At 45.3% G+C, this 26,514-nt stretch overlaps 1 protein-coding gene across 1 annotated transcript in view; it reads left to right on the top strand.

Annotated features, from left to right (window-relative positions):
- bop1 (BOP1 ribosomal biogenesis factor) overlaps positions 1-26,514 on the top strand; it is a 238,685-nt gene that overhangs the window by 144,476 nt on the left and 67,695 nt on the right. Inside the window, exons 4-5 of the mRNA XM_073055147.1 lie at positions 20,873-21,027; positions 21,733-21,850. Of these exons, the coding sequence (XP_072911248.1) occupies positions 20,873-21,027; positions 21,733-21,850 (273 nt within the window). The remainder of the gene's footprint in view (positions 1-20,872; positions 21,028-21,732; positions 21,851-26,514) is intronic.

Below are 26,514 nucleotides of genomic sequence, written 5' to 3'. Positions count from 1 at the left end.
TGAGCGTATCTGTTGACACGCCACATCTCTTCAAACTCCTAATGAAGTATAGCCACTGTCTTGCCTTCTTTATGACTACATCGATATGTTGGGACCAGGTTAGATCCTCAGAGATCTTGACACCCAGGAACTTGAAACTGCTCACTCCCTCCACTTCTGATCCCTCTATGAGGATTGGTATGTGCTCCTTCGTCTTACCCTTACTGAAGTCCACAATCAGCTCTCTTGTCTTACTGATGCTGAGTGCCAGGTTGTTGCTGCGGCACCATTCCACTAGTTGGCATATTTCACTCCTGTACGCCCTCTCGTCACCACCTGAGATTCTACCAACAATGGTTGTATCATTAGCAAACTTGTAGATGGTATTTGAGCTATGCCTGGCCACACAGTCATGTGTATATAGAGAGCAGAGCAGTGGGCTAAGCACACACCCCTGAGGTGCAACAGTGTTGATCGCCCTCCAGCCCTGTATCTCTTTCACCAATCAACTTCCCAGCTCTTGACTTCATCCCTCCTCCTCCCGGTTTCACCTACCTCGTGTTTCTCACTTCCCTCCCCCCACCTTTTAAATCTATTCATCTTTTTCTCCCCCCAGTCCTACTGAAAGGTCTTTTCCATAGATATTGACTGGGCTGCTGAGTTCCTTCAGCATTTTGTGTGTGTTGCCACAACCTACAGACTCACTTTCAAAGTCTCTTCATCTCAGGTTCTCGATATTTATTGCTTTTAGTTTATTATTATTTTCTTTTGTATGTGCACAGTTTGTTGCCTTTTTCACATTGGTTGTTTTGTGTGGTTTTACATTAATCCTACTGTGTTTCTTCTTCGTATTATTGTGAATGCCCGCTAGAAAACAAATCTCAGGGTTTATATGGTGACATGTATGCGCTTTAATAATAAATTTACTTTGAACTATGATTTTCAAGTTGGTAAGCTGTGCTCAGCTTTGTTAATAATGAACATGTTGGTAAGAAAATCTAGTTTTGAGGAATCATAGTTTGCAATGAGGTCCAGATGAGTGGTGAATACTAAGATGGCAAATCAAGTCATACTGCACAGAAACTACGGTAGTTGCTGAGGAGGAATGATCGATCCTATGCCTATTCCTCACTTTGTACATTCAAGTTCAACGTAGGCTTATTATCAGATATGTAAGTATCAGCATATGCTACCCAAAGATTCATTTTCTTGCAGGCATTCTAAGTAGAGCAAAGAAATGCAAATGAATCAATGATTGGCAAACAACCAGTGTGCAAAAACAAAAAACGACAAATAATAAATAAGTAATTTTTGAGAACATGACTGTAGAGTCCTTGAAAGTGATGGATGAAATTGCTGCAGAAGTTGTACGTATGGATTTTTAGAAGACCATGAGACAGGAGTAGAATTAGGCCACTCAGCCCATCAATTCTGCTCCTTCATTCTATCATGGGTGATTTATTATCCCTCGGCTCCGTTCTCCTGCCTTCTCTATAACTTGTGGTTCCCTGACTAATCAAGAACCTATCAATCTCTGCTTTAAATATACCTAATGACTTGGCCTCTGCAGCAGTCTGTGGCAATGACATCTGCCACTCTCTGTTCTCTTCACTCCTGGGTCCTCCCTTTGCTTCTCTTGACCTCCGAACAAACTTCTTTTCGTGGTACTTCCTCAGCTTCGTACGACCTGTCAAGCTGTCAAAGATGTCAAAAGTTGAAGATATCAGCATACTAGCTTTGCCTGAGTTACTGGCTGTCTAGACGGCCTCAGTGTCGATTAGGGGGAGAAAAAAACGATCTTAGCATTTTATCAATTTTTCTTTCCAGGTGTTTGAGGGAAATGTCTGCATGGCAGTGATTATTTTTCAGCCTGACTCAAGCTAATTTAACACAGATATTCCACCTGACTTTAATAAGAGTAGGGTTTGCAAACACTTGTTACACTTTGTATGCTTTCATTGAATCTTGACATTTCTGGCTGAGGAAATGGTGGAGGGGATGGTGGCTAGATGAAGGTGGTGGACTGTGGCACAGTTTACATTAGAGTTCTGGATTAAATATCTGTGGATAGAGGAAATTGGGTATTGCTTGCAATCAAATTTGGAATCTAGTTGGTTTATTATTCCCATCTTTCTTCCCTCCCTTCTCTCCTCAAGACCACGTCCTGAATATGATGTCAACAATGCCCATCACTGAGCCAAGATATTCAAGATTGTTTAATGTTATTTCTAATACACAAATATAAAGGAGAACAAATAATTATTACTCCAGATCCAATGCAACACAAAGAAAACACAATAAGATAAAAAAAACATAATTTTTTTTAAAAAACACAATAAGGGGGAGATCTCATTGAAACCTATTGAATAGCCTCAATGTAGTGGATGTGGAGAAGATATTGTCCATAGAGGAGGAATCCAGGACCAGAGAACACTGCCTCAGAATAGAGGGACATCTTTTTAGAACAGATGAGGAGAAATTTCTTTAGTCAGAGGGTGGTGAATCTGGAATTCATTGCCATAGAAAGCTGTGGCGACCAAGTCATTGGATATATTTAAAGTGGAGGTGGATATGTTGTTGATTAGTCAGGATGTCAAAAATTACAGTGAGAAGGCAGGAGAATGAGGTTGAGAGAGATAATAAATTGACTGATGGAATAATGGAGCAGTCATATGGGACAATTGGCCTAATTCTGCTCCTACTGTCTAATGGACGTATACATAAATTGATTGTCTGTCCATAGAGTGATGTGAGGCACAGGACTGTCTATACACAAGGTGACGTGACAGGAAATGATTGTGTAGTGGTGATTGGGGGTGTGGCAGGGTGGGTTAGTGAGTGAAGGTGTTGATTAGTCTTACTGCTGGGGAAACTTAACTTTGTGAATCTGCTGGTCCTGGTGTCAATGCTACGTAGCTTCCTCCCTGATGGGAATGGGCAAACAGTCCATGAGCAGGGTGGGTGGGATCCTTCATGATGTTACTGGCCCCTTTCTGTATCAATGTCCTTGATGGCAAGTGGGCTGCTGGTGGTAGTACAGCAGAAAAGAACACTTGCCTAGCCTTATCCTCAAAGTTCAAAGTACATGTATACCACCACGAGATTCATTTTCCTGTAGGCATTCACAGTAAATGCACGAAACACAATGGAATTAATGAATGCCCACACCCAACAGGTCAATCAACTGATGTGCAGAAACAAACCACCAAACTGTACAAATTCAAAACAAAATAATAAATAAGCAAGCAATAAATATCAAGAACATAAGGTGAAGAGTCCTTCAACATAAGTCTGCAGGTTGTGGGAACATTTTAAATGATAGGGCAAGTGGAGTGAAATTATTCCCTTTGGTTCAAGATGCTGATAGTTGAGGGGTAATAACAGTTCTTGAACCTGGGGCTGATAGCAGCAGTTAGAGGAGAGCATGACCTGGGTGGTGGGTGGTGAGGGTCCTGGGGCTGATAGCAGCAGTTAGAGGAGAGCATGACCTGGGTGGTGGGTGGTGAGGGTCCTGGGGCTGATAGCAGCAGTTAGAGGAGAGCATGACCTGGGTGGTGGGTGGTGAGGGTCCTGGGGCTGATAGCAGCAGTTAGAGGAGAGCATGACCTGGGTGGTGGGTGGTGAGGGTCCTGGGGCTGATAGCAGCAGTTAGAGGAGAGCATGACCTGGGTGGTGAGGGACCTGGGGCTGGTAGCAGCAGTTAGAGGAGAGCATGACCTGGGTGGTGGGTGGTGAGGGTCCTGGGGCTGGTAGCAGCAGTTAGAGGAGAGCAGGACCTGGGTGGTGGGTGGTGAGGGTCCTGGGGCTGATAGCAACAGTTAGAGGAGAGCAGGACCTGGGTGGTGGGTGGTGAGGGTCCTGGGGCTGATAGCAGCAGTTAGAGGAGAGCATGACCTGGGTGGTGGGTGGTGAGGGTCCTGGGGCTGATAGCAGCAGTTAGAGGAGAGCAGGACCTGGGTGGTGGGTGGTGAGGGTCCTGGGGCTGATAGCAGCAGTTAGAGGAGAGCATGACCTGGGTGGTGGGTGGTGAGGGTCCTGGGGCTGGTAGCAGCAGTTAGAGGAGAGCAGGACCTGGGTGGTGAGGGTCCTGGGGCTGGTAGCAGCAGTTAGAGGAGAGCATGACCTGGGTGGTGGGTGGTGAGGGTCCTGGGGCTGGTAGCAGCAGTTAGAGGAGAGCATGACCTGGGTGATGGGTGGTGAGGGTCCTGGGGCTGGTAGCAGCAGTTAGAGGAGAGCAGGACCTGGGTGGTGATGGTCCTGGGGCTGGTAGCAGCAGTTAGAGGAGAGCATGACCTGGGTAGTGGGTGGTGAGGGTCCTGGGGCTGGTAGCAGCAGTTAGAGGAGAGCAGGACCTGGGTGGTGATGGTCCTGGGGCTGGTAGCAGCAGTTAGAGGAGAGCATGACCTGGGTAGTGGGTGGTGAGGGTCCTGGGGCTGGTAGCAGCAGTTAAAGGAGAGCATGACCTGGGTGGTGGGTGGTGATGGTCCTGGGGCTGGTAGCAGCAGTTAGAGGAGAGCATGACCTGGGTGGTGATGGTCCTGGGGCTGGTAGCCGCAGTTAAAGGAGAGCATGACCTGGGTGGTGATGGTCCTGGGGCTGGTAGCAGCAGTTAGAGGAGAGCATGACCTGGGTGGTGAGGGTCCTGGGGCTGGTAGCAGCAGTTAGAGGAGAGCATGACCTGGGTGGTGGGTGGTGAGGGTCCTGGGGCTGGTAGCAGCAGTTAGAGGAGAGCATGACCTGGGTGGTGGGTGGTGAGGGTCCTGGGGCTGGTAGCAGCAGTTAGAGGAGAGCATGACCTGGGTGGTGAGGGTCCTGGGGCTGGTAGCAGCAGTTAGAGGAGAGCATGACCTGGGTGGTGGGTGGTGAGGGTCCTGGGGCTGGTAGCAGCAGTTAGAGGAGAGCATGACCTGGGTGGTGGGTGGTGAGGGCCCCCTGATGACGGATGCTGCTTTCCTGTGACAGCGCTCTGTGTAGATGTGCTCAGTGGTAGGGAGGGCTTCACCCGTGATGGACTGGGCCGTATCTTCTACTATTTGGAGGCTTTTCTGTTAAAGGACTTTGGCATTTCCATACCAAGCCATGATGCAGCTAGACAATAAGACCATAAGATAGAGGAGCAGAAGTAGGCCATTTGGCCCATTGAGTCTTTACTGCCGTTCAATCATGGGCTGATCCAATTCTTCCAGTCAACCCCACTCCCCTGTTTTCACCCCATACCCTTTGATGCCCTGGCTAATCAAGAACCTATCTATCTCTGCCCTAAATGCACCCAATTACTTCGCCTCCACAGCTGCTCATGGCAACAAATTCGACAGATTTACCACCCTCTGACTAAAGTAATTTATCTCCACCTCTGTTCTAAAAGGACGTCCTTCAATCCTGAAGTCATGTCCTCTTGTCCTAGAATCCCTTACCATGGGAAATAACTTTGCCATATCTAATCTGTTGAGGCCTTTTAACATTTGGGATGTTTCTATGAGATCGCCCTTCATTCTCCTGAATCCAGGGAATACAGTCCAAGAGCTGCCAGACATTCCTCATACGGTAACCTTTCCATTCCTGGAATCATTCTCGTGAATCTTTTCACTCGCTGCCTCCTGCCCAGCAGCCATTCCTCTATCCATGCCAGTATCTTTCCTGTAATGCCATAGTTAAGCAGCCTCATGTGTGGCACCTTATCAAACACCCTCTTGAAAATGCAAGTAAATGACATCCACTCCCTCTCCTTTGTCCACCCTGCTTGTTACTTCCTCGAAACCATGGTGACTTTGATTTATTTCATCATTAGTCTCCAAGTACCTCAAAACCTCATCCTTACTAATAGACTCCAACACTCTCCCAACCACTGAGGTTAGGCTAACTGGCCTATAATTTCCTTTCTTTTGCCTTCTTTCCTCCTTTAGGTTTGGTTACTGAGATTCAGAATTGTATTGTGCTGTAAAAGTGTATCGAGGGTCATGTGATATTCAAAAGGTTGAGGTCACACTGTTGCAGGAAAGCAGCATCCATCAGTAAGGACTCCCACCACCCAGGCCATTCTGTCTACTCACTGCTACCATCAGGAAGGAGGTGCAGGAGCCTTTGGACACACACCACCAGATTCAGGAACAGGTAATACCCCTCAACCATCAGCCACTTGAACCAGAGGGGATGACTTCACTCACCCCATTGCTGAACTGTTCCCACAACCTATCGACTCACTTCCAAGGACTCTACATCTCATGTTTTTGATATTTATTTATCTTTCTGTTTATTTATTGTTGGTGTTTTCGTTGGCTTTTATTGCACGTTGATTGTCTATTGTGTTTTTTGTGTTTACTGTATATGCCTGCAAGAAAATTGATGTAACCGACCAACCGTGACCTCCTTTCAGCCATGACTCAGTGATGCCCACAGCGTCATATAATTGCGCCATGAGATCACCCACCTTATACATTTAAATACAGCATCTTCAGTCCTGCATTCTTCACCCTTTCATTTGCTTCTGTGGTACAACTTAACTCTTTTCTCTGTCTGGATTTGTATCCAGTCATTGGCTTGTCCCTCCTTACATTCACGTTACACCCATCTACTTGTAAACCTGCTGGTTCATCCTCAGCTCTGGTAAACCTGCCTGCAAGAATTTTGATCTCCCTCAGAATCAAGTGCAACCGGCCGTTTTGTACAGGGCACACCTGCCCCGGAAGAGGTCTCAATTATCCAGAAATCTGAATCCTTGCCCCTGGCTCCAATTCTCCAGCCAGATGTTTATCTGTCACCTCATTCTATTCCTATCCTCACTGTAACGTGTCATAGGCAGCAATCCTGAGATTACTACCCTTGGGGTCTTGCTTCTCAGCTTCCTTCCTAGCTCCCTGTGTTCTGTTTTCAGAACCTCCTCCCTTTTTCTACTTGTGTTGATGGTACCAATGTGTACCACGACCTCTGGCTGCTCACCCTCCCATTTCAGGGTATCGTGGATGTGTTCAGAAGCATCATGGACCCTGACACTTGGGAGGCAAACTGCCAACTGTATTTCCTTTTCAGATCCACAGATCGCCTGTCTGTCCCCGTAACTATTGAGTCTCCCATTACTGCCACCATCCTCTTTGATTCCCTACCTTTCTTAGCCAGACTCGGTGCCAGAGGTATGGCCGCTATTCCCCAGGTAAAGCTTTTAGCACGTTGGCCTTCAGAGATCAGGAGATGGGATGTTATGTTGAATTTGTACAAGACGTTGGTGAGGCCTAATACGTTGGAGTATTGTATACAGTTTTGATCACCCACCAACAGAAAAAATGTAAATAAGATTGAAAGTACAGAGAAAAGTTACAAAGATGTTTACAAAGGACCTGAGTTACAAGGAAAGATTAAACAGGTTTTTATTCCTTGGAATGTACAAGATTGAGAGCAGACTTGATAGAGGGATACAAAACTATTAGGTGTATAGATAGAGTAAATGTAAGCAAGATTTTTCCACTGAGGTTGGGTGAGACTACAACTAGAAGTCATGGGTTAAGGGTGAAAGGTGAAATGTTTAAGGGGAATATGACTGGTAGCTTCTTCATTCGATGGTGGTGAGAGTGTGGAACAAGCTGCCAGCACAAGTGCAATTTTGATTTAGAAACATAGAAAATAGGTGCAGGAGTAGGCCATTCGGCCCTTCGAGCCTGCACCGCCATTCAGTATGATCATGGCTGATCATCCAACTCAGAACCCTGTACCTGCTTTCTCTCCATACCCCCTGATCCCTTTAGCCACAAGGGCCATATCTAACTTCCTCTTAAATATAGCCAATGAACCGGCTTCAACTGTTTCCTGTGGCAGAGAATTCCACAGATTCACCACTCTCTGTGTGAAGAAGTTTTTCCTCATCTCGGTCCTAAAAAGCTTCCCCTTTATCCTTAAACTGTGACCTCTCGTTCTGGACTTCCCCAACATCAGAAACAATCTTCCTGCATCTAGCCTGTCCAATCCCTTTAGAATTTTATACGTTTCAATAAGATCCCCCCTCAATCTTCTAAATTCCAGATTTCAATATATAGAAGAAATTTGGGTACAGGTTGATGGGACTGGGCAGGTTAAATGGTCCAATACAGACCATATGGACTGAAGGGCCTGTTTCTGTGCCGTAGTTTTCAAAAACAAATCACTGTGACATACGCAGTGCCTAGAAATACTATTCACCTTCCTTGGAAATTTCATGTTTTATTGTTTTACAACAATGAATCACAGTGGATTTAATTTGCTTTTTTGATACTGATCAACAGAAAAGACAAAGTGAAAACAAATTTCTACAAATTGGTCTAAATTTATTACAATTATTAAACACAAAATAATGGATTACATAATTACTCACCTGCCTCAAGTCAGCATTTAGAAGAAGCACCTTTGGCTGCAATTGCAGCCTTGAGTCTGTGTGGATAGGTCTCTACCAGCTTTGCACATCTGGACTCTGCAATTTTTTCCCATTCTTCTTTACAAAACTGCTTAAGCTCTGTCAGATTGCATGGGGATCATGAGTGAACAGTCCTTTTCAAGTCCAGCCACAAATTCTCAATCGGATTGAGGTCTGGACTCTGACTTGGCCACTCCAGGACATTAACTTTGTTGCTTTTAAGCCATTCCTGTGTAGCTTTGGCTTTATTTTTGGAGTCATTGTCTTGCTGGAAAGCAAATCGCCCATGTCGCAATTCTCTTGCAGACTGCATCAGGTTTTCCTCCAGGATTTCCCTGTATTTTGTTGCATTCATTTTGCCCTCTACCTTCACAAGCCTTCCAGGGCCTGCTGCAGTGAAGCATTCCCACAGCACGATGCAGACACAAGCATGCTTCACAGGAGGGATGGTGGTGTGTTTTTGATGATGTGCAGTGTTTGGCTTAACCCAAGCATAACGTTTAGTCTGATAGCCAAAAAGCCCAATTTTGGTTTCATCAGAACAACAAACGAAAACACAGAGTGACAAACAATGTGCAAAGGAAGGCAAAATGCAAAAATAATTAATAAATAAGGTGAATAAATAATGAGTTGTTGTGTTCTTGAAAGTGAGTCCATAGATTGTGAGATCAGTGTTGTGGTGAGTGAAGGTGGCTCAGGAGCCTGGTGGTTGAGGGGTAATGACTGTTCCTGAACCTGGTATGTTGGACCTAAGCTCCTGTACCACCTTCCTGATGGCCACAGCAACAAGTGAGCTTGACTGCGTGGTGGTGCTCCTTGATGATGGATGCTGCTGTCTTGTGACAGCGCTCCTTGATATGCTCAATGGTGGGGAGGGCTTTGTTGTGTCCACCACTTTCTGTTCTTTCCATGCTGGGGACTCTTAAAGCTAATTCATTTTCCAGTGTGTTGGGCAAACCAAGTGTTGAGGCAGAGACCGAGGAGACATGGTGGGGTTAAATTATTTTCTGGGTTAATTTAAAGGGGGTAATGTGAGGGATAATATTTCTCTGTAAACAAAGCCCGAGGTTGGGATTGAACCCAGGTCACTGGAGCGGTGAGGCAGCTGCTCTGCTCACTGTGTTGCCGTCTCGTCCTTTTAAAACAATCAACCTCACTTTCTAATCCCTGGTTGGCTATTGGTAACCATTTCACACTTCTCTAGGACTGTTCTACTGCAGAGGACAGTAGATCTTACTTAAATGACATCACTGTTAAATGTCAACGTCTGCTCTTAATGCAGTGTCCAAGTGAGCACTGGAAACATTTTCCCTCTTCTGTTTGGTATTGTGCCAAGTATTTGGGTCAGATTATTGGGGGTGGGCATGGGAATACCTAGAGTGCAAGAATAGGGAATAAAAGACCACATGTACGATAATTAAAAGAATATTTGGTTGAGGTCATTGCTTAACAAAGGACTATGAATCATTCCTGACTTTTAGTACGGCATTCCTTTAACTAACTATTCTCATTGCATTCTTCCTCTGTATTTCAGCTCCAGTTATTTTCCTCTACTGTTTTTGTGCAGTAGTTACAGATGGAAAACTGAATGAGGTGTGTTAATGGTGTGGAAGCTGGCGAAAGATCAGTCAAACCTAATGGCATTTGGCAGGCCGAAAGGACCGCGCGCCATAACGCGGTTCTGGTACCGTGAGGGGATGTGACCACTTGGCAGGGTCAGCTTCCTTTTCCCTGCAATGAATGAGCTCCTTGCAGACCATGCTGATGGCAGTGCTTGGTGAGATAACTACCAATAGCAGGTTGCACAAATTCTTAACCACCTTCAGCAATTTACACACACCATGATTCTAAAGTTGGAACCAAGAGCACTGTGTGTTCCTTGAGGTCAGCTTTAATGTTCCTGCTTTCAAGTCTCGCTTCAGAAACCAGACTCCATAATCCAGGCTTGTGTGAGACTGAGTAAGCACTGCATTATTGGAGGTGCAGACCACCAACTTGAAAAGTTAACCACAGTTCTTAGCTGCCATTTCACGTGGGCTTAAAAATCTCCATTGCACTATTTGACGAGGACCAGGGAATCTGTACACCTTAAACATGAGATTCTGCAGATGCTCCAGAATTCAGACACGTAGAGACATGCACCATGCTGGAGCAACTCAGCAGGTCATGGAGAGGAACAAATAATCATTGCTTCAGGCTGAGACACCTCACCTGGTAATCTGTATACCTGGTGTTCTGGCTGTTGTTACCCATTCGATCATTTTAATACCTTTAACATCGAAGTTTGAGTTTAAACTACCTGCTGTGTTCCTACTTTACTTTAGTGCCTACTCTCCAGAAAGCACCTGTGTGTGCTAAATGTATTTGTGTATGAACACTGCTATAAAAATTCATGTTCTTTTCTTTCAAATTGACAGCCCAGACCTGGAGGGCTCAGTCTTTTGATTTCAACTCTGGATCAAGCACACCTGTCTACAGCTGGATTCATATTAAACCTCGTTCTGTTCTGTGCCAAAAACATGTCTTGGCTCCAATGCATTCCTACTGCCCACCCTCTCCACCGCAGAACACCAGTACTACACTTTTCCCCTTTGTCCAATGCCCGCTGAAGCCGGGGCCGAATTAGGGTCAGTGCCCTGCTACGAGCACGTGCACATGGGCAGGCAGGCAAGCTAATTTCTGATTTCGTTGTGGTGCAGAGCTGAAGACCCATGTTAAACTTGCTTCACCTCTCCACCAGACAGCTGACAATGTCAATCAAAATGTGTTGACCGGAAAGAATTTTCACAAAAATATATTGCCATTGATTCTGGCACTTCCCCCTTCATTGTTCCTTCTAAAAATAATGAAAGGTCATTAACTAACCACAGGATTGGAAAAGGTTTAAATGCCTCCTCTTGATGAATTGTGGAACATATTAGACCTCCACAAGCATTCTAACCACTGAATTTTATATTTATATTTCTCAAGTAATAATCATTAAGTGGTAATTAAGTATGTATGTTTAAAAAAATAAATGACTGACTTATCAATCTACTGTACATCGACACAAGAGTGAAATGTGGCATTTGTATCAGCGACCAACGTAGTCTGAGGATGTGCTAGGGGCAGATCGCAAGTGTCGCCACACTTAGAACAGTATGTTCAATTCTAGTTCATTAAAGGAAGGATTTGAAAGCTTCAGAGAGAGTGCAGAGGCTTTTCCTGTTTTGTTTCTACCCAGTGCCTGGACATTCAAGATTCAATTACATTTATAAATTATACAGCCTTGAGATTTATTTGCTCACAGGTAGCCAAAAAGCAAGAAACCTGAAAGAACCCAACTAAAGAAAAAAAATAAAAATAAAAGACCAACATTTGATGTGCAAGAGAAAGAAAAAAAATACAAATCATGCAAAGAATTGAAGCGAACAACAGCATTCCAAATCAAATTGAGTCTTCAGATCCGCAGCCCAGAGTAGGCCCAAAGCCTCGCTTATGGAGCACAGCAGCTAGGGCAGTCTTCATAACCTCAGCACCATGGAGATGACCAGTGCAGAAAATGAGCAAAATTGACTCTTGTCTCAACTGACACCCTGCCTTTTCAGTCTGTCTGGGCCAGTGTTTAAATTGTCTAACAGCGTGGCCTGGCTATGGCAAAAGGATCTGGGCCTGGACCAGCGACTCGCTCTGGGCCCAGATTTTGTCAGCCAGCCCAAAGTCACTCTCATTCAAATCAGCATAGTGCCCAGAGCGGTCTAACCTCATACCAGGGCTGGTTGTCTGGGTACCAAATCTCCTCTGCTCAGTCCCCGACATCTCCTTTCGGTGCCCAGAGCGGAACCAACCTCGCTATTGGGCCAACTGTATGGGCATCGGAACACTAACTAATGATCCTGCAGCGCACCATCTCTGCTCATCCCCCAAACTCCCTCACCATCGCTCACCCCTTCACTGTTTGTGGTGATAACTAACACAATTTACCTCAGAAAAGGTATCCTGCAGGACAAAAGAAAAATGTTTGCAGTGAGGTCATGCCTTTCACATTTTTTGCATATCCCTTTGCACTGTAATGTCACAAACCTGCAAATTTCATGTCATATTTCAGTGCCCTTGTACAGAAAAGCCTACAAAAAGGTAGTGGATACGCCCTAGGCCATCACAGGTAAAGCCCTCCCCACCACTGAGCACATCAACTCAGAGTGCTGTCGTAGGAAAGCAGCATCCGTCATCAGGACCTCGCCACCGGGTTCAGAGGGGAGAACTTCACTCAACTTCACTGAACTGTTCCTACAACCTATAAACTCACTTTCAAGGACTCTTCATCTCATGTTCTCACTATTTATTTCTTATTTAATTATTATTAATATTTCATCTTTTTCTCTCTATTTGTATTTGCACAATTTGTTAGGTTTTTTTGCACATTGGCTATTTTCTGTCCTGGTGGGTGTGGCCTTTCAGTGATTCTATTGTATTTCTTAAATTTAGAAACATAGAAAACCTACAGCACACTACAGGCCCTTCGGCCCAGAAGGTTGTGCCGAACATGTCCCTACCATAGAAATTACTAGGCTTACCTATAGCCCTCTATTTTAGTAAGCTCCATGTACCTATCTAAAAGTCTCTTAAAAGACCCTATTGTATCCGCCTCCACCACCGTTGCCGACAGCCTGTTCCACGCACTCACCACTCACCACCTGACATCTCCTCTGTACCTACTCCCCAGCACCTTAAACCTGTGTCCTCTTGTGGCAACCATTTCAGCCCTGGGAAAAAGCCTCTGACTATGCACACGATCAATGCCTCTCATCATCTTATACACCTCCATCAGGTCACCTCTCATCCTCCGTCACTCCAAGGAGAAAAGGCCGAGTTCACTCAACCTATTTTCATAAGGCATGGTCCCCAGTCCAGGCAATATCCTTGTAAATCTCCTCTGCACCCTTTCTGTGGTTTCCACATCCTTCCTGTAGTGAGGCAACCAGAACTGAGCACAGTACTCCAAGTGGGGTCTGACCAGGGTCCTATATAGCTGCAACAGTACCTCTCACTCCTAAATTCAATTCCACAATTGATGAAGGCCGATACACTGTATGCCTTCTTAACCACAGCGTCAATCTGCGCAGTTGTTTTGAGCGTCCTATGGACTCGGACCCCAAGATCCCTCTGATCCTCCACACTGCCAAGAGTCTTACCATTAATACTATATTCTGCCATCATATTTGACCTACCAAAATGAACCACTTCACACTTATCTGGGTTGAACTCCATCTGCCACTTCTCAGCCCAGTTTTGCATCCAATCAATGTCCCGTTGTAACTTCTGACAGCCCTCCACACTATCCACAACACCCCAACCTTTGTGTCATCAGCAAACTTACCAACGTATCCCTCTAATTCCTCATCCAGGTCATTTATAAAAATCACGAAGAGTAAGGGTCCCAGAACAGATCCTGAGGCACTCCACTAGTCACCAACCTCCATGCAGAATAGGACCTGTCTACAACCACACTGCCTTCTGTGGGCAAGCCAGTTCTGGATCCACAAAGCAATGTCCCCTTGGATCCCATGCCTCCTTACTTTCTCAATAAGCATTGCACAGGTTACCTTATCAAATGCTTTGCTGAAATCCATATACACTACATCTGCTGCTCTTCCTTCATCAATGTGTTTAGTCAGATCCTCAAAAATTCAATCAGGCTCGTAAGGCATGACCTGCCCTTGACAAAGCCATGCTGACAACTCCTAATCATATTATACCTCTCCAAATGTACATAAATCCTGCCTCTCAGGATCTTCTCCATCAACTTACCAACCACTGAGGTTAGACTCACTGGTCTATAATTTCCTGAGTCATCTCTACTCCCTTTCTTGAATAAATAAACAACATCCGCAACCCTCCAATCCTCCGGAACCTCTCTCGTCCCCATTGATGATGCAGAGATCATCGCCAGAGGCTCAGCAATCTCCTCCCACTGTAGCCTGGGGTACATCCCATCCGGTCCCAGCGACTTATCCAGCTTGATGCTTTCCAAAAGCTCCAGCACATCCTCTTTCTTAATATCTACATGCTCAAGCTTTTCAGTCTGCTGCAAGTCATCCCTACAATAACTAAGATCCTTTTCCATAGTGAATCCTGAAGTAAAGTATTCATTAAGTACCTGTGCTATTTCCTCCAGTTCCATACACACTTTCCCACTGTCACACTTGATAGGTCCTATTCTTTCACGTCTTATCCTCTTGCTCTTCACATACTTGTAGAATGCCTTGGTGATTTCCTTAATTCTGCCCGCCAAGGCCTTCTCATGGCACCTTCTGGCTCTCCTAATTTCATTCTTAAGTTCCTTCCTAGTAGCCTTATAATCTTCCAGATCTCTAAAGTTACCTAGCTCTCTGAACCTTTTGTAAGCTTTTCTTTTCTTCTTGACTAGATTTATTACAGCCGTTGTACACCACGGTTCCTGTACCCTACCATAACTTCCCTATCTCATTGGAATGTACCTATACAGAACTCCACACAAATATTCCTTGAATGTTTGCCACATTCCTTCCGTACTTTTCCCTGAGAACATGTTTCCAATTTAAGCCTTCAATTTTCTGCCTGATAGCCTCATAATTCCCCTTACTCCAATTAAACGCTTTTCTAACTTGTCTGTTCCTATCTCTCTCCAATGCTATTGTAAAGGAGATAGAATTATGATCACTATCTCCAAAATGCTCTCCCACCGAGAGATCTGACACCTGACCAGGTTCATTTCCCAATACTAAAACCTTCCTCAACACACCTGACAAACTCCACCCCATCTAAACCCATTACTCTAGGGAGATGCCAATCGATATTTGGAAAATTTAAATCTCTCATCACGACAACTCTGTTATTATTACTCTTTTCCAGGATCTGTTTCCCTATCTGCTCCTCGATATCCCTGTTACTATTGGGCAGCCTATAAAAGAACACCCAGTAAAGTTATTGACCCCTTCCTGTTCCTAACCTGCACCCACAGAGACTCTGTAGACAATCCCCCCATGGCGTCCACCTTTTCTTCAGCCGTGGCACTATCTTTGATCACAGTGCCACGCCCCCACCTCTTTTGCCTCCCTCCCTGTCCTTTCTGAAACATCTAAAACCCAGCACTTGAAGTAACCATTCCTGTTCCTGAGTCTCTGTAATGGCCACCACATCATATCTCCAAGTACTGATCCACGCTCTAAGCTCATCTGCTTTGTTCACAACGCTCCTTGCGTTAAAATAGACACATCTCAAACCTTTGGTCTGAGTGCATCCCTTCTCTATCACCTGCCTAACCTCCCTCTTGCACTGTCTATAAGCTTTCTCTATTTGTGAGCTAACCTCTTCTTCCCCAGTCTCTTCAGTTCGGTTCCTACCCCCCAACAATTCTAGTTTCAACTCTCTCCAGTAGCTTTAGCAAACCTCCCCACCAGGATATTGGTCCCCCTGGGATTCAAGTGCAACCCGTCCTTTTTGTACAGATCACACCTGTGCCAGAAGAGGTCCCAATGATCCAGAAATCTGAATCCCTGCCCCCTGCTCCAATCCCTCAGCCACGCATTTATCCTCCACCTCATTCTATTCCTATACTCACTAATGTGTAGCACAGGCAGTAATCCCAAGATTACTACCTTTGCCGTCCTGCTTTTCAATTTCCTTCCTAACTCCCTGTAGTCTGTTTTCAGGACCTCTTCCCTTTTCCGACCTATGTCATTGGTACCGATATGTACCACGAGCTCTGGCTGTTCTCCCTCCCACCGCAGGATACATTTACTGTGATTATATAACTTTATAACAATTACAGCACGAAAACAGGCCATCTCAGCCTTTCTAGTTCATGCCGAACGCTTACTCTTACCTAGTCCTACCTACCTGCACACAGCCCATAACCCTCCATTCCTTTCCTGTCCATATACCTGTCCAATTTTTTTTTTTAAATGACAATATCAAACCTGCCTCTACCACTTCTACTGGAAGCTCATTCCACACAGCTACCACTCTCTAAATAAAGAAGTTTCCCCTCGTGTTACCCCTAAACTTTTGCGCCCTAACTCTCATGTCCTCTTGTTTGAATCTCCCCTACTCTCAATGGAAAAAGCCTATCCATGTCAACTCTATCTATCCCCCTCATAATTTTAAATACCTCTATCAAGTCCCCCCTCAACCTTCTATGCTCCAAAGAATAAAGACTTAACTTGTTCAACCTTTCTCTGTAACTTAAATGCTGAAACCCAGGTAACATTCTAGTAAATCTCCTCTGTACTCTCTCTATTTTGTCGACATCTTTCCTATAATTCGGTGACCAGAACTGTACACAATACTCCAAATTTGGCCTCACCAATGCCTTGTACAATTTTAACATTACATCCCAACTCCTATACTCAATGCTCTGATTTATAAAGGACAGCATACCAAAAGCTTTCATCACCACCCTATCCACATGAGATTTCACCTTCAGGGAACTATGCACCATTATTCCTAGATCACTCTGTTCTACTGCATGCCCTACTATTTACCATGTATGTCCTATTTTGATTAGTCCTACCAAAATGTAGCACTTCACACTTATCAGCATTAAACTCCATCTGCCATCGTTCAGCCCACTCTTCCAACTAGCCTAAATCTCTCTGCAAGCTTTGAAAACCTACTTCATTATCAACAACGCCACCTATCTTAGTATCATCTGCATACTTACTAATCCAATTTACCACCCCATCATCCAGATCATTAATGTATATGACAAACAACATTGGACCCAGTTCAGATCCCTGAGGCACACCACTAGTCACCGGCCTCCAACCTGACAAACAGTTGTCCACCAACACTCTCTGGCATCTCCCATCCAGCCACTGTTGAATCCATTTTACTACTTCAATATTAATACCTAACGATTGAACCTTCCTAACTAACCTTCCGTGTGGAACCTTGTCAAAGGCCTTACTGAAATCCATATGGACAACATCCACTGCTTTACCCTCATCAATTTTCCTTGTAACCTCTTCAAAAAATTCAATAAGATTTGTCAAACATGACCTTCCACACACAAATCCATGCTGACTGTTCCTAATCAGACCCTGTCTATCCAGACAATTATATATACCATCTGAAAGAATACCTTCCATTAAGTATTATCCACAGGAAAATGAATCTCATGGTTGTTTATGTGACACAGATATATACTTTGATAATAAATTTACCAGGAATCCTTTGATAACCAATCTCACCCTGATTTTGTGTTGCACTTCTTAAGCCCATCGCCCCTCCTGGAGCATAGGCCGCTGCCCACAGCTCGCCAGAGTCCTCTATCCTGGGCCGAAGTTCGATCAGCCCTCTGGCTTCTGCTTTTACCACGTGACTTTGTATGTCTTCCAGGTGAAGATCCTTCCTGTCCCAGGGATGAGGTCTTTGGAACTTCGGGTGTTTCCATCGCTCGGGGGTTGCTAGACCCACTCCCAGCCCTCCCCCCTCCGCAGTCAGTCTTGGTGGTGTTTCGTACAATTATACACCGCATTAAACTGGTTTTGTATAAAGAATAACTAGTGTAAAAAGACCATAAGACCATGCGGTCAAGGGGAGAAAGTTCAAACTCCTGATAGACAGTGGCGGGAATTGAACCCACATTGGCACTGCAGTAGCCTTACACTATCTACTACACTATGGTGCCTCTCCTAAGTTACATCAGACAGTGGGATGGGAAATTATGGTTTGCCCTGAGCCACCACTCTATTTTGCCTTTATGGGAAAGCCAGAGCTTTCAAATAATCCTGTTGAAATGATTTGGAGGGAATTGGCTATATTTCTCCCTTGAGAGTATCAGCTCGTGGAGTGCCGATACGTTTGGTGTGTTGCAGCCATTTTTTCTGACAAGGGTCCTGGCTGAGTTCCTTGGCCACTTTATTAGGTATACCTGTACACCTGCTCGTTAGTGCAAATATCTAATCAGCCAATCGTGTGGCAGCAACTCAATGCATAAAAACATGCAAAAGTGGTCAAGAGGTTCAGTTGTTGTTCAGACCAAACATCAGAGTGGGGAAGAAATGTGATCTAGGTGACTGACCATGGAGTGATCTTTGGTGCCAGATGGGGTGGTTTGAGTAACTCAGAAGCTGCTGATCTCCTGCGATTTTCAGGCACAACACTCTCTGGACTTTACAGAGAATGGTGTGGAAAAACAAAAAGCATCCAGTGAGTGGCAGTTCTCTCAGTGAAAATGGCCTTGTTAATAAGGAGAATGGCCAGACTGGGGGCAGCATCGTATAATACAACAGTGGTCAGCAGAAGACCACAAACATACACTCGTGGCCGTGTTATTAGGTACAGGAGGTACTTAATAAAGTGGCCACTGAATTTAGTCACCTGCTCTGAGCAATGTAGCACGTTGCCACCATCAAAGTGGGAGTTTCCACAGTGCTACAGCAACCCTGTAAGATGTAAGAGCTGCATTTCAAAAGCTTTTACACCTTCTGACCCATTGAGAGTTGAATCTTCACTCCTGCTTTGTATTTTTGGATCTGGTTGCACTAATTGCCTACTAGTTATGAGCACCCTCAGCCGATAGCAAGTGTAGACTAGTCCTCTGCCGCAGCGGCTCTTGCTCAGACTGCATTTGCAGCTACTTTCAGCTATATTTTCTTGAGCTTTGCATCACAGAGTGTTAACTGCATCATCGTTCCACTTCAGAAATCGCTTTCCTTCACCATGTTCTGAGTATTGAAAATCGACCTGACAGTGGCTGAGAGGAATTCAGCTTCAGTTGCATGTAATTGAATGTTGAATATCCAGCCACACTGCTCAGGTAATTGTGTGGTGAAATACATTATTTAGCACCGTCTAGAGTTCTCAGTAAAATTGCAGCCGGTAATACAAAAGAGGCATTGCCTGTTGGCTTGGGTGGAGGCAAGGGTGCTGAAGGTGGTGACAAGATGGCTTGTCACCAGGAAGGGTGGAGCAGCAGGTTTTAAGATGATTCTGCTGGAGGAAAGCAGAGAGAGTAGATAATATTTTGCTGAAGAATTATGGTAGCAGAAGCAGATTCAATCAGAACTTTCAAAAGGCATCTGCATACATGTATACAGCCAAAGGAAAAATTGTTCCTCTGGACCACAGTCCACCCACAAAACATATCAGACGTAGCACATAAAACAAAATATTACCATGAAAAGTTAATGAAATAAAATATAATTCAAAATGCATGTAGTGCACAGCATGGATAAGCAGCAAACAGCTCACTGTCCCAGTGACGAGATCTCGGTGGTGACAGGGTATTCACCAGCCTGAGGGAAGAAGCTGTCACCCAGTCTGCCAGCCCTAGTCCTGATGCTCCTGAACCTCCTTCCTGACGGTGGTGGGTCAGAGAGATTGTGTGGTGGGTGTTAGGGATCCTCAACAATGCTTCCGGCCCTTTGTCTGCTAAGCTCCCGGTAAATGTCACTAATAGGTAAATATAATAAATTCTCTGCCAGGGATTCAGTGTTCTTGCGTCTTGAGTGCCATGTCTAACAACACAAAATCTGATTTCTTATTAAGACTCCTTGACCAATGTCCACGTTGTACAAACAAGAAATTCTGACACTGGCCAATGCTTGACATATTGACTGTTCATTCCTCACTGTAGGTGCTGCCTGACCTGCTGAGTTCCTCCAGCTCTTTGTGGGTGTTGTTCTGTTAATGGAAGTTTGGTAAATTGATCGATTATTTTCACTGCTCTGAGGTAGAGGGAAAAGCTTTGCTTTGCATGCCAGCCTTGCCGATCAACAGTGTGTTGAGGTAGTACGGGGAGAACAATAACAATGCAGAATGTAGTGTTACAGTTACAGGGGAAGTGCCGTACAGGCAGATTGAGATCAGGAGTCCATCGTATCGTACTAGGAAACCGTTCAATGGTCTTGTAACATGGGAATAGAATCTGTCATTGAGCCTGGTGGGGCATGCTTTCAGGCTTTTGTATCTCTGCCCGATGGGAGGGGGGAGAAGGGAGAATGTCTGGGATGGATGAAGTCTTTAATTATGTTGGCTTCTTTACTGAGGCAGCAAGAAGTGTAGACAGTCCACAGAGGGAGGCTGCTTTCCGTGACGTGCTGAGCTGTGTGTGCAAGATTCTTTGCAGTTTCTTGGAAACTTGGGCAGAGCAATTGCCGCACCAAACCGTAATGCATCTGGATGCGATGCTTTAAGTTGTTGTGCCAATTAAAATGTGGTGAGGGTGAAAGGAGGTATTTATTTAGCCTCTGTAGGACGTGGAGAGCGTTCTTGGCTGTGTCATGTACGGGGTTGAACCAGAACAGGATGTTCATTCCTGGGAACTTGAAGCTGGAAACCTTGGCACTGTTGATGATATTTGATGGAATAATAACTTTTGATCTTGGCCTTTAATTATGATTATTAGTCTGTAATGTAAACGCCAACTGTTTATTCCTTTCCATAGATGCTGCCTGACCTGCTGAGCTCCTCCAGCATTTTGTATGTGTCAGTAATATATTTTTATTTGGATGAAATTAAATGTCTTTTATTTTCCCAACACTTTCGTAGGATATCCGGAATACTGTGGGTAATATCCCTATGGAATGGTACAAAGACTATCCACACATTGGATATGACTTAGATGGGAAAAAGATCTACAAACCAATCCGAAATAAGGATGAACTGGATGAATTTCTGGATAAAATGGAGAATCCGGATTACTGGTATGGATAATGAATAAATTTATATTCTGTTTCCTTTAGTGGGGCAGTCTAGGACCAGAGGGCACAGCTGCAGAATAGAAGGACATCCCTTTAGAACAGGGATGCAGAGGAAGTTCTTTAGCCAGAGGCTGGTGAATCGTGAAATTCATTGCAACAGGTGGCAATTTGTATATTGGATATATTTAAAGCAGAGGTTGATAGGTTCTTGATAGTCAGGGTATCAAATGTTATGGAGAGAAGACAGGAGAGTGGGGTTGAGAGGGTAATAAACCCACAGTTGTTCTGCCTGCTGCTCCATGAAGTTTACTCTGTGATGCACTGTGCTGAGGCTGTGGCCTGCTTCAGGCTTCGTGTGTGCAGGCCCCACAGTGTTTACTCCGCGGTGCACTGAACTGAGGCTGATGTTGCGGGCCTGCTCCGGGGTCCGTGTCTGAGGACTCACTTTCATTCTAAATGCTGTTTGCTTGCTTTTATTGTTTGCACAATTTGTGGTTTTTTTCTCTCTGCACTTTGGGTCTTTTTTTATGGGTTCTTTTGGGTTTCTTGTTTTGTGGCTGCCTGTAAGGAGGCAAATCTCAAGGCTGTATAATGTATACACACTTTGATAATAAATGTACTTTGTACTCTGCATGTCGGAGTAGAGTCGATGGTCTGTTTCTGCTCCTATGTCCTATGGTCCTATTATCGCTTGCTTCTTGTCCACAGGCGTACCGTTCCAGATAAGATGACTGGCACTGACATCCGGCTTACAGATGAACAAATAGACCTTGTTCACAGGATTCAGAAGGGACAGTTTGGAGATGCCAAGTTTGACCCACATCAGGTGTGAATTAATCTTTTTGAGTTATGTTTCTAAATGGTTGTGAGACCCTGATACCTGCCTGCATATCGGAACCCAGAGGTTAGAACAAAGCACTGGGGCTGAGCGGTGTACAAAATTATGAGGGGTATAGGTAGGGTAAATGGAAACAGGCTTTTTCCGCTGAGGTTGGGTGAGGCTAGAACTAGAGGTCATGGGTTAAAGGTGAAAGGTGAAATATTTAAGGGAATCTTGGGGGGGGAGGTATTTTCACTGATTGGGTGGTGAGTGTGTGGAATGAGCTGCCAGTGGATGCAGGTTTGATTGCAACATTGAAGAGAAGTTTGGGTAAGTACATGGATGGAGTGACATGGCCTTGGTACAGGTTGAAGGGATTAGGCAGGGTAATAGTTCAGCATGGACTAGATAGGACAGAGGGCCTGTTTCTGTGCTGTAGTGTTCTGTGACTCTATGATGGGACCATTGTTGCAAACACTATGAAGTATTGTTCAACTTTTGAGTCTCTGCAAGGACCTTGCATGAAGTGAGTTAATTATGTGACAGACAGTGAAGAAGCTTGTAAAAGGACACTACAGGAGAGGGGTTAGTTGTAGATGTGAGTAGAAAAATGGCAGATGGAGTTTATCCAGGTGGCACAGTAACAAGGTTAGCATAACTTTCCAACGCCAGTGACCCAGGTTCAATTCCCACTGTTATCTGTAAGGAGTTTGTATGTTCTCTCCGTTCCTACGTGGATTTCCTCCGGGTGCTCTCGTTCCAAAGACCTGCTGGCTAGTAGTAGGTTAATTTGTCACATGGCTATAATTGGGTGTCGTGGGCTCGTTGGGCCAGAAAGACCTGCTACCAAGCTGTATCTCCAAATTACAAAGAAAATAAACTGTAAAGTATTGCAACTTGGTAAGTGAAGTGTAAGGGAAAGTATGCAATAAATGGCAAGATCCTTGGGAGTATTGAGTACAGAAGAATCCTGGGATGCAAGTCCAGAGCTTCTTGAAGTAGTAACAGAAATGGTTAAGGTGGTTAATGACATTCTTGCCTTCGTTGGCCCCGTCACTGAGTATGAGAGTCAGGAAGTCATTTGCAGCTATATAAATCTTTGGTTAGCCCACATCTGGAGTGCAGTGTGCAGTTCTGATCGCCCCATTACAGGAAGGATGTGGAGGCTTTGGAGAGGTTCACTAGGGTTTTTCCAGGATTATAGAGTATTAGCTATAAGGAAAGGTTTTCTCTGGAGTCAGAGACTGGGGCAACCTGATAGAAGTTTATAAAATGTTGTGTTCGCCAGAGAAGATAAACAGGCAGTGTCGGGACTCCTTAATTTCATTAGGCAGAATTCTTAAGGGTTAAGGTTGCCCTGTAAAGTGTTACGTTGTGTGTTGTTATGTTTTGGGGATGGGACATTTTCATATATATATGAAGTCACCAATTGTTGACGGTTTCGATTAAGTGTACATTAGAAGTAATTGCACTTGTGTCAATTTTTGTCGACACTCCTACTTTGTGACCCTGATGCTCCTCTGGACATTCCGGAGTGATTTCGCTCATTTTACAATCATGACTGCAAACGCCTTTGCTCTTAAGCTCCCTGAACTCTGGCCGGAACATGTTGCCGTTTGGTTCACTTTAGCAGTGCAGGGAATCTCGCACGCTGACACAAAATATTACGTTGTCACAGCGTGAGACAGCTGTACAGCGACCAGGGTGATGAGCATTCTACAGCACCTCCAGAAGTCAGCAGGTATGAGAAGCAACTCCTTCTGGAGACTTCCAAACTTTCTGCCTGGCTTTGGCGACTCCAAGCTGTCGGAGTTGATGGACCACATGTTGTCCCTCCAACAGCCGTGTTTCATCTACAGAGAGCTTTTCCTGCAACAACTACCAGGCGAGGTGCAGTTGGCTCTGGCAGGCTCTCCCCTCAAAGACCTCCAGGCTCTAGCGAGAGAGGCTGGCGAGGTGTTTTCCATCATCCAAGAGGGCCTGTGTGACCACATGGCTGGACGACTTTGCTGCCTAGCCGTCACCTTATCATGACATGATTGCCACAGCTCAACAATGGTCTCCCACCCTGTGCCTCTACCATGCAAGGTTTGGGCCGAGAACTAAGAAGTGCCGCCCACCCTGTGGGTTTATGGAGTCGGGAAACAGAATGGCCAGCACCCGTTAGCTGCTGTGGTCGTTGGCAGATCAGGCAGTTTGTTGTTCATTACAGACTCTGTTTCCTCTGTGACACAGGCACGCAGGTGAGCAGCCTGCTCACAGCTAAATTGGACATACTCACTGGGGCACATGGGCCGTCTCTCAAGGCTGCAAACGGCAGCACCATCCGGACTTTTGGTAGCGTGAGATGGCAATGACAGACAGAAGTTCAGCGGGAATTTTGTGTTGGCAGTGGTGTCTACACCCCTGCTGGGAGCCAACTTCCTCGGCACCCACAGCCTCCTCATTGATGTCAAGAACCGGGGCCTTGTCAACGCAGAGACTTTCTACTCCCTCCCTGACATACCCAGCCCCACCGGAACATCAAGGTTGTCCAGCGCACTTTCTGCCTCTGATAACTTTTGTCTGCCCCCTTGCTGAGAGTGGTGGGCACCTGAAATGTGTTTCCAAGGGTGGTGGTGAAAGCAGAGACGATAAAGGCATTTACACTGGTGCATGAACATGCAGGGAATGGAGGGATATGGATCACATTCAGCTAGATAGGTTTAGTTTCATGGCCGGCACATTGTGGGCTGAAGGGGCTGTACTGATGTATTCGGAAGATGGATTTGGTGAGGTGTAGTAAGGCAGGGAAAAGAGGGAACTTGTCGGTAGGCGTTTTAAAGGTAGCAGACTGATCAATAAGGGGGTTAAGAAAACATTTAGAACATAGAATAGTACAATACAGCACTGGCCCATCAGCCACAGTGCTGTGCCGACCTTTTAACCTACTTCCACATCATCATCGTCATCATTATGTGCCATGACGTTGGTGATCACAGTCCACTACCGAGATTGCTCTTGGCTAATTTTTCTGCAGAAGTGGTTTGCCATTGCCGCCTTCTGGGCCGTGTCTATGTAAGATGGGTCCCCAGCCATTATTGACATCGATACTCTTCAGAGGTTGTCTGCCTGGTGCCAGTGGTCACATAACCATCCAGCAGCTGGTCCCATGGCTTCACGTGACCCTGATCTGGGGCTAAGCAAGTGCTACACCTCATACAAGGGTGACCTGCAAGCTAGCAGAGGGAAGGAGCACCTTACACCTTCAGTAGAAACATATCTTGACCCTGTCACCCGGCTCCCACATTGGCCTCTGTTTTTCTATCGTCCATGTGCATATCTCAGAATCTCGTTAATGTACCTGCCTCTATCACCACCCCTGGCAGGGTATCCACACATCCACTGTTCACCGTGTAAAATAAACTACCTGTGACACCCAAACTGATCACACGAGCTGCAAACTCACTTTCAAGGACTCTTCAACTCATGTTCTCGGTATTATTTATTGCTTTTATTTGTACAATTTGTCTTCTTTCGCACGTTGTTTATTTATCAGTTTTTGTTTATGTAAATGCCTGCAAGAAAATGAATCTCAAGTTAGTATAGGGTGACGTATACACTCAAGTCAAGTCAAGTCACTTTTTATCGTCATTTTGACCATAACTGCTGGTACAGTACACAGTAAAAATGAGACAACGTTTTTCAGGACCATGGTGTTACATGAAACAGTACAAAACCTAGACTAGACTACAGACCTACTCAGGACTGCATAAAGTGCAGGCATGACAATAAATAATAAACAAGACAATAGGCACAATAGAGGGCAGTAAGTTGGTGTCAGTCCAGGCTCTGGGTATTGAGGAGTCTGATGGCTTGGGGGAAGAAACTATTACATAGTCTGGTCGTGAGAGCCCGAATGCTTCAGTGCCTTTTCTCAGACGGCAGGAGGGAGAAGAGTTTGTATGAGGGGTGCGTGGGGTCCTTCATAATGCTGTTTGCTTTGCGGATGCAGTGTGTGGTGTAAATGTCCATGATGGCGGGAAGACAGACCCTGATGATCGTCTCAGCTGACCTCACTATCCGCTGCAGGGTCTTGCGATCCGAGATGGTGCAATTTCTGAACCAGGCAGTGATGCAGCTGCTCAGGATGCTCTCAATACAACCCCTGTAGAATGTGATGAGGATGGGGGGTAGGAGATGGGCTTTCTTTGCTATGGAGCTGGTGTTGAGGGACCAGATGAGATTCTCCACCAGGTGAACCCCAAGAAATTTGGTGCTCTTAACGATCTCTACCGAGGAGCCGTCGATGTTCAGCGGGGAGTGGTCACTCCGTGCCCTCCTGAAGTCAACAACCATCTCGTTTGTTCACATTCAGAGACAGGTTGTTGGCTCTGCACCAGTCCGTTAGCTGCTGCACCTCCTCTCTGTAAGCTGACTCGTTCTTGCTGATGAGACCCACCACGGTCGTGTCATCGGTGAACTTGATGATGTGGTTCGAGCTGTGTGTTGCAGCACAGTCGTGGGTCAGCAGAGTGAACAGCAGTGGACTGAGCACACAACGCTGGGGAGCCCCCGTGCTCAGTGTGATGGTGTTGGAGATGCTGCTCCCGATCCGGACTGACTGAGGTCTCCCAGTCAGGAAGTCTAGAATCCAGTTGCAGAGGGAGGTGTTCAGGCCCAGTAGGCCC

This window comes from Hemitrygon akajei, chromosome 8, assembly GCF_048418815.1.
Source record: "Hemitrygon akajei chromosome 8, sHemAka1.3, whole genome shotgun sequence".
In the NCBI taxonomy this organism is placed as follows: Eukaryota; Metazoa; Chordata; class Chondrichthyes; order Myliobatiformes; family Dasyatidae; genus Hemitrygon; species Hemitrygon akajei.
This window is presented reverse-complemented; position numbering and strand designations above follow the sequence as displayed.